Here is an 8980-nt window from a genome sequence, read left to right as displayed (position 1 = left end):
TCATTGACATTTCCTCTGCAGCATTTAAATGTTGACACACTCAGGCTAATATTAACTTCTGGCAAAAACAATTGTGTCTTCAAACAACACATTTGGGGACAAACGTTGACTGGTGTAATATCTCTTCTAGTCAGAAAAGACCCTAAAGCTTAAACCACTCTGAAACTGTCATAATAAAATAATTTAATTTAAATTATTTCAGAGATTTAAAAACAACTTTTGTTTTTATTTAACTGTTTATTTGTGAAGCAAAAACAAATTATTGAAATGAGCTTCCGCGGGGTGCTTTTCAATGCTGCTGGGGTGTTATTTTTTCGACACAACACCAGTAAATGTTTGGTAACTACGGACGCAGACTCCCGGATGTTGTAACTATGGACGTTAGCACCGTTGGACATGATACGCCACAGCTGGAGCAGCCAGTCAGCGTATCCAGTGGCTCGGGGAGGTAGCCAGTGGTTAGCTTAGGGGCTAATTACATCATTCAGATATATTATTGTGTTCAGCGTTACTGTCTCGGCATTGCTGAGGGAACATTAATAAATGTGTACGCCCTGAGGTTGTGACGGTGGCGGTTCCGAGGCCGTGTTTTTGTGCGGTAGGTGACGAAACATTTAAACGTCAAGTTAGCAAGCTACGGATGATATTATTGATTATCTGATATTGTTGTTAGCTCCTCGTAGCAATCCCAGTCAACCGTAAAATGCTCGTTCTGGTTTTTTAAGCGATGTAATTGCTAGCTTAGATGCTAGCCGCTTAGCATCACCGTACTGTACAAGGTGTATTGTGAGGCATTTCTTTTGTTTGGGCGGCCTTTTTCTTTTTAAGGTAAAACGGATCCGCTGAAATATACAACCTCTCTCTGTAGATACAAATAGTGAGACTGTGATATTTACTTTACACGGCCGTTGCTTAACTACGGAAGATGAACGTGTTAAAGGGGAGAGACATTACTAATATTTCTGCTTCTGTTACTGATTCGTGCTGATCAGTACTGGTGGCACTGGGGCGCTGTAATCACACCCATTTCACTGGCTGCAGTTCAAGCACTGCAGGTGTCAGTAGTAACGAGTCATTGTGTTGAACAGCTTTCATACCTTTTGTAATTGTTGCATCATTGTTGCTCTACTTCTCAGGTTGGGCTGAATCTGAAGGAGATGATGTACAATGGAGTGTTAGAGTTTATTTCCAGTCCTAGTTGGTCACACACATCAACCGTTAAACAGCCCATCTTGTTGCTGCTGGTTCTGACTCTAGCGTCCACCGGGCAAGGTTCAGGTAAATGATGGAGCACACGCATCTATCTGACTCAGATTAATCATCTGCTCAATCTGTGAGTTTTAGTTTCCAGAATCAGCTTGGGATGGTTGGATCTGTGGGTTCATTTTAGCTCTCCATTTCTGGTTATGTTAGATGTGTTTAGGTCTGAATAAAGACAGGACATCTCCATCTTTAGTACTTTAAAGAGTCAGTGTGTAGTTTTTACCATTAATCTCCGAAAACATCGTTAGGAATGTTGTTGAAAATTAATTAAATGATAACAAGATGTTAAATGTTGTGGCTTTGTAACATTTAACCATAAAAATCAGGTCTAAAATACATGGGAGCGGGCCGAAGTCTCTGGGCGACGCCATATTAGACGCAGTGTTTCTTTCTACGTGAGCCCGTGAGGTCAAAATGCATTTCCTGATTGGTAACAAAACTTTCACCATTCATAAACGTTGTTTTACACATTTACCTCTTCACTCGTTGCCAGTGATGAAAGGGAGTCTGATGTGCTTGTCATTTTGTTGGAGGTTGAATGAGCTGACGAAGCACTATTTCGAAAATTGCGCTCCCAGGGATTTTTGACCCTAATGGCTATCTGTACGTTTCCGGAACTGCGCTGCTCTGGGTGGCTGCATGTTGGAGTAGCTCTGTTGACTATATGTAAGTTTAGCCTTTTTGGGGGCATTTTTTCTTCTAGTTTCTCAAGAAAAACTGTATTTTTTTGGACACTTTACTTTTCTGTTTCTGGTGCTGTGAAGCTGGGAGGATTTTTACTGCTATTTTATAGCTTTTTTCACTTTTTGAGCATTTGTTATGATGCGTAACCATGGCAACAAGCCGGTTTACAATCGGGAGCGGCTGATTAACATTGGAAAGGCTGAAATAATACCTCAACTGAAGCCACAAATCCCAAATGAGCTAAAACGCCAGAAGCGTGGGTGCAGAGCGGGAGCAAAACGGAGACAGAGAAAGAGGAAATTCAAACCATCTCTTCCATCAATCATAATGGGCAATGTGAGATCACTGGCCAACAAGATGGAGGAACTCCAAGCCCTTTCAAGGACTCAGCCAGAGTTTCGGCAGTTTCGGAACCACTGGAGGAGATAATAACTAGCACTGATAACTAGCACCTTGCCTGCACCCGTCCCCCCTCTCTACTGTCCACTCCTTGTTCCCTACTCTCCATGACTGATGTCAATGTTGTTGTTGTTATTGTTGTTGTTAGCCTCAAGGGCAATATGCAGATTATCGCTTGTAAGTCGCTTTGGACAAAAGCGTCTGCTAAATACATAAACATAAACATAACATAAACATTGCTTAATACAATTTAATACAATTCACTAATTGTCCAATGAAAATGTAATAATACAGTTATTCATTTTGGATGAAAAGTTATGGATTTGCAGTGAAATGCGAGCAATATTTTATACACTTTATTGCTTTTGTTATGTTGGCTGTGTTAATATTTATTACATTAGAATGTTCAGCTAATATCAGTACTTGTCCTACTGTATACATTATTGTTGTATTGTCGTAACTAAAATGTAGTATGTTGTGGTAATATGTTGTGAACCTGTTGTGAGTCTTTTAGTGTAATGTAGTGTTGTCATACATCTTTTTTTTTACTCTGGGTATCTTTGTATGTCTCCACAGGATGTGTGAGGCCATATATGGTCCAGAACAGCTGGGTAAATCTCACAGACACCAACAGGGGCTTGTTTCCCGTGGGCACAGTTCTGCAGTACAACTGTGACCCGGGTTACCTGCCAAATGGACCCAGCATCCTCATCTGCACCACAATTGGAATGTGGTCCTCTGAACCTCCTCAGTGCATACGCAGTGGTGGTAAGATAGTTTCCACCATTTTATTTTTACCATATATAAAGTTTCATAAACGTCACTTGTTGTGCTTCCTCGTCAGCATGCCTACCCCTCTCCAAACCTGAGAATGGGGGCTACACCTGCCATCCATCCCCATGTCGACTCTTTTCCCACGGCACCATAATCGAGTTCATCTGTAATGAGGGCTTTGCTCTCAGTGGAGACTATCCCTACCTGACGTGTCAGGATGGACAATGGGATGGACCCATGGAGATCAGTTGTGTAAGCAAAGGTCAGTATATAATGTAAACTGTGTGATACTCTTACCAAATGTGCATCCTTTCTCCAAAATAAGGTCAGTAAACATTGAATTAGCTAAACAGAAGGCTAATATTTTTTGTAATTTTTGAATTCTACGCCTTCCAGTTTAAGATTTTTTACACTTGTCTGTTTTAAGGTTGCATACGGCCCTCTGTGGTGCAGCATGGCTCAACTAATCTGACAGACACAAACACCAGCCTGTTTCCAGTTGGCACAGTGCTCCAGTACAGCTGTGACCCAGGCTACCTGCTGGTTGGTCGCAGCATCCTCACCTGCACGACTATCGGGGACTGGTCCTCTAATCTTCCCCGCTGCATACGCAGTGATGGTAAAAACAAATCGGGATATCATGTTTAGGACTCGGAAATAGCCTCATATTACCTGAGGTGAATGACATAAACTGCTATTCTTTGTGCATAAATTGATCAACAGTTTGTCAGCCTCCCTATCAGCCGGAAAATGGAGGCTACACGTGCCACCCCTCCCCATGCAGACGATTTTCTCAAGGCACTGTGGTGCAGTATTTCTGTGATGAAGGTTACGTTCTGAAAGGAGACAACAAGTTCCGAACCTGTCACTATGGGAAATGGGACAACCTGTCGCCAATCAGCTGCCTTATCAAACAAGGTAGTATCGATCAGTCCTAACTGAAGCTTTTGTTTGTTAGTTCTTGTCATAAATCCTATTTTCTCTCTTGTTCCATTTATTAGGGTGTGTAAGACCTTTGATGGTGGAGCACGGCTCTAGTAACCTGACAGACATCAACAACAGCTTGTTCCCCATCAGTACAGTTCTACAGTACAGCTGTGATCCTGGTTACCTGCTGGAGGGACCCAGTTTTCTTACCTGTGCCACACCTGGACACTGGTCCTCTGAGCCTCCCCGCTGTATACGGAGTGATGGTAAAAACACATTGTTTCCCTTTTTAAAAAGTGGTTAGAGTTAGTTTTTGTCTAGTCTTTTTTGTGAGTTTTATCATCAATTTTCCTGTTTTCCTGGGGACATATTGTGCAAAACTCCTATTTTTCATCTTTGTGTGCTGTCATGTGCCTCTATAAACACTCCAAATGTGAAAAAAAACATCCATCCATTTTCTCTCAGTTTGGGTTTAGGAATTTTGTGCCTAAAATTAGCCGTTTCAAAAAGTCCCCGTCTGTGATGTCACAAGCGGGGAAATTAGAATAGAAACCCCTCTCGCGTTCAAGAGAGAAGCTGCGGCTCTGCTCCGTGCCCATCTCGCGCATTACCCCCAAATTCCACTACCTCCGCTCCGGCACGAACTCCGGAGCAAAAATAGGATCAATTCTATTTTTGACGGACGCCGGAGCACCTCCGCAGTAAATGGACAGGAATCACAACCGCCCAACAGGAAAGGGAGCAAGCACAACTTCCGTTTTTCACAATAAATCGATAAAAGGCATTTTTTGTTTCATATGCACAGGTTTAACAACCTTTAACAACTATCAATGGCGGCTGAACTTTAAATGCACAAAAGTAAGCCATAAATACAGTTTCCACTATCAAAGTAGTCACACTTTGTTGATCCAAACACTGCTGATCTCTCAACACAAATGATGGGCAGATTAAACAGTTCATATCGATGCTTCTCCCACACAACGGGTGTTTGGATCTAACTTCCGTGTTTATTGCTCGGACTGTATTGCAAGATCTCAAAAATCCCGCGCATGCTTGTTTGCGCACCTCAGGTCTCCGCACCGGAGCGGAGCCGTTGTAGAGCGGGTACCAGTAAAAATTGAGTTCGGAAGCGAGCGGCTGCGGAAGGCGGGGGCGGACCGGAGCGGAGCGGAGGTAGTGGAATTTGGGGGTTAGAGCTTCTCGGCTTATAGCAGCCTATCAAGGGATGGGGGGTGTGGCTATCTCTAGCTTGTTTTCTTAAAGTGACAGAGTCCTGAAACGGTTCATTCTGGAAGGTACTGAAATTGCTTTATGTGAGAGGGATTCTGAGCAAAGAACTTCATAAACATGTTTTGTATCGACCATAGAACTATTGTAACTGAAGAAAAAATTCACATTTTGTCTCCTTTATTCATATTTTTTCTTTTCGCTCCTCCAGTATGCCAGACCCCATATCAGCCCGAGAATGGAGGTTACACATGCCACCCTTACCCATGCCGTAGTCTTTCTCATGGAATGGTGATCGAGTACTTCTGTGATGAAGGCTATATTCTGAAGGGAGACTATAAGTACCTCACCTGTCAGTATGGAGAGTGGGACAGCCAGGTGAAGCTGAGCTGCGTCATGGAGCAAGGTAGATTAGGCGACATGTTTCAGCTAATAAAATAATATTTTCTTGGTTGTGTGTGAGTAAATATGGTTTTTTTATGTGTTGAAGATCGGAATCCCGCTTTGCCTTTAGGGATGCCAGCTCTGTCCCTAGTTGCTTCCACCGCAAGCTCAGTGGCTTTCATCCTGCTTCTGGTGGTTGTGTTTGTGCTTCTGCAGCCTAAACTCAAGTCCTTCCATCGGTGAGTCTCGTCTGTAGTTTATCATCTGAGGAAAACCAAGTCAAAACATTCAAATTTACCTCTCACCCTCCTCCCTTAGACGGGATTACTGTCTGTCCGGGCAGCCCGTGACGATCATGGTGGAAGGTGTCCAGGTGACCTTGCCTTCCTACGAGGAGGCCGTGAGCAGCAGCGGAGCCTCAACACTCAGCTCCGAGTCTCGAGTCCAGATAGTCCTGTCTGAGGGTCAGCATGCCACAACAGCGGAAGCTGGCCCCACCAGGCCCTCCTCCCTCAAACAGCAGCAGTCGGAGATGGCTGTGGTCCACGCTGGGTTGCCGTCCTCTTCCTTTTCACCTTCTGCTTGGGAGCACGGAGGCGCCGCAGGAGGCATGTCCTCACATCGACGGCCTTCTGCAGCCAGCGACCAACAAAGCCTGTTGTTAGACTCTGAGATGGACTACTCAGATGGTAATTAGTTTTATTTTCATTGCCTCTCCAATTTAAAGCTTTTATTGTGTTATAACCTAACACTTTGTGTGCCCCACACAGATATGCCGCTACTGAAGGAGGCCTGAAACACCCGTTAATGACCTGTGCTGGTTAGCAGGAGTTGAGCTGTGTTTGACTCTGAACATCCCAAAGGGACTTCCACGTGCATACAAGCTTACACGTTTAAATAAAGCTGTGTCTGATAGCTGAAACTGGGTTCGTAAATGTGGAACACAAAAGTGAAATGGCATGTTTGATAGAAGTTTGTTTTTTTTTAATCTAAAAGCTTTGTGTGTATTGTAATTGAGTAAAGCTGCAAGCTCATCTAGCGAAATTAAAATGTATTCATATTTGCAGAGAAGCATGGAGGACATCAGACCGCGTTATTGATTAAGTAGTGAAAGTTTACGATGTTTTTAAAGGAGTTTTGTGATTCAAAGTTGTCAAGTAGAGCTGACTCGCACCGTTCCACCTCACTCTGTAACATAGATCTGCTTGTCCACCTTAGAGACCCTGAACTCAGCATATCTTCATGTTTCCCATTGTTTCTTCCTCTTTACATCCATACCCTTCCCCTTAAAGGCCTTAGTGTTCCACTTCTATGCACAGGTATCTATATCATGTGAATCAAGTCATTTTGAAACTGAATGTCAGTTAACTGCCTCTACTGCTTAGTGAAACGTTGTGTGGCGTTGTCGGACATATCCCTTGTGCAGCAGACGATGCTCTTGTGTTTATTTATTGAGGCTGCCGGGGAGGAGACATGTTTGTAATTTATTTGTACAGAGAAAGCTGTTGATCAGCCGTGGCTCGTGACGCCTCCGCAGCTAGTGGAGATGACTCGGAGTAGCTTTTGTGATTTCATTTCCAATCCTGCTGCAGGCATGTGGTGTGTGACTAACTGTTCGGGAAGAACCAACCGTCGCACATAAATAGTGTACAGCATTGTGAGTGTTCACTTTCCTCCACTGATGATCTGTTTGTTTTGTTAAGGTGGTATGTTAATATATGTAAAAAGGTTTAAGTTATGTTTTTTCTGTATATACGTCGATTTGATTAAATATTATTTGGTGTGTTGAAGTGGCTTTTTTCCAATTTTCTTCCCTAAAATAGACTCCAATTGATAACTGATAAAGTAATCAGTAATAAGTAGTGATGTGTGTTTCGACTGTGTCACGTAATCTAAGATTTATCTTGTAAAAATTCTTAATGGAAATGACAACAAATCAGACATCGCAGAATCTCCCCCAGTGTAGCTGCTACTTACCACCTGACCAGATTTATAGTCATTTTTTCACTGTTTAGTGCTCCTTTTGTCCTGGAAGAAGGATTTGAAGCTCACTAATCTAATCTCCACTTCCCTGTTTCTGATTTGATGACATCAGTTTGGTGAGAAACATTTGTAGTCCTGAATGTCTTTTCGCACAATACCAAAAGTAACTTTTGCCACCTGTGGAAAAATAAGTGTTTTCATGGCTTTAAAATGTGTCTTTAAATTCCATGGACATCATAAGTGATATTCCTGGCACATTTCAAAAGGTATCAGAAAAAAAACATTTATCCTATCAGAGGCACGTCTTAGACTTTACATTGACTTCAATTTCTCTTTTTCTGTAAACAGGGCTGTCTCAGAAATGCCTATCTGCAATTTTTATTAGCCTTAGAGTCAATACATTAAGTAGCAATATTCCCCTTATAATTTTATTAGCAACTAGCTAACAGCATGACAAACATATCACACACTCTCTGGTGGCTAAAGCACTCTGAAATAGAATCCTGGCACCCAGAAATGTTATGATTTATTTATTTTTATTATCTATGTATGTTTTTGCTGTTTGTGGTCATTTTTAAGTAGCCGGTAACCAAATTGCAGTTTGTTTGTTCTTTGTCTAAATAGATTTTTATGAGACTTAAAAACATTAGCTCTATTTAACTTTATTATTATTATTATTATTATTATTATTATTATTACTTTCAAACACCATGTCTCGTTAGCCAGGCCTGCCAGACTCCTCTGTCTATTCTACACAGAAGACACACTGGCATGGCTGGCCAGGCTAACGGGGAGTTAGCGCCCTCCGCTGGTAGCAAATAGAATAACACGCCGGTGAACAGCATTTAGATAAGGGAAGACGGGAGCTGCTGTCCTCTAGTGTTTAAAATCTAGTACTGCATGTTAAGTCTTTTTAGCCATTTAGAAAAGAATATTCAGCCTGTTTATCTTAATAAAGCTTAAAGAAATTAAACCTCTGTTTTGTAGCTAGCTGCTAATAGCTCCTGCTGTAACTCATAATTAAAGTTTAGTTAAAAACAGAAAAATAAAACACATTTGTAGAGTTTTAATAGTGATTTGTACAAGGGAAAACATTCTGGCTTATTATATTTAGATTACCTATGCTGTTAACACTCATTTAAAATCAGCATTACTTTTCAGTGGCATTGTTTATTTTGAAGGAATCTACAGGTCAGGAAGTGTTGTTGCGTTTTGTATTGAACAGCTTTATGAATGCCGTTGTTGTAAAAAATCCAGAGGACTGTGTTTCCATCCAGCTAGCCTAAATAAAACACATAAATTCCTCATTGATAGAGGTTACGGCCATTTTTCAAACCAA

At 41.8% G+C, this 8980-nt stretch overlaps 1 protein-coding gene across 2 annotated transcripts; it reads left to right on the top strand.

Moving 5' to 3' along the window:
• Nucleotides 1-439: 439 nt before the first annotated feature.
• Nucleotides 440-6580, top strand: LOC107392438 (sushi domain-containing protein 4). Of its 2 annotated transcripts, none has more exons than XM_015970239.3 (11): nt 440-598; nt 1137-1278; nt 2923-3114; nt 3191-3382; nt 3548-3739; nt 3844-4038; nt 4122-4313; nt 5486-5680; nt 5789-5897; nt 5977-6347; nt 6429-6580. In XM_015970239.3, the coding sequence occupies exons 2-11, from the start codon at nt 1158-1160 to the stop codon at nt 6452-6454; spliced, it is 1785 nt and encodes a 594-aa protein (XP_015825725.1). In that variant the 5' UTR covers nt 440-598; nt 1137-1157; the 3' UTR covers nt 6455-6580. The 2 variants fall into 2 exon arrangements, with proteins under 2 accessions (XP_015825725.1, XP_015825724.1); XM_015970238.3 differs by having other exon boundaries at nt 5765-5897.
• The last annotated feature ends 2400 nt before the right edge of the window (nt 6581-8980 follow it).

The sequence above is a fragment of the Nothobranchius furzeri genome, chromosome 18 (genome assembly GCF_043380555.1).
Source record: "Nothobranchius furzeri strain GRZ-AD chromosome 18, NfurGRZ-RIMD1, whole genome shotgun sequence".
NCBI lineage: Eukaryota > Metazoa > Chordata > Actinopteri > Cyprinodontiformes > Nothobranchiidae > Nothobranchius > Nothobranchius furzeri.
The sequence above is the reverse complement of the archived record's forward strand: the minus strand, read 5'-3'. Positions and strand labels throughout refer to the sequence as shown.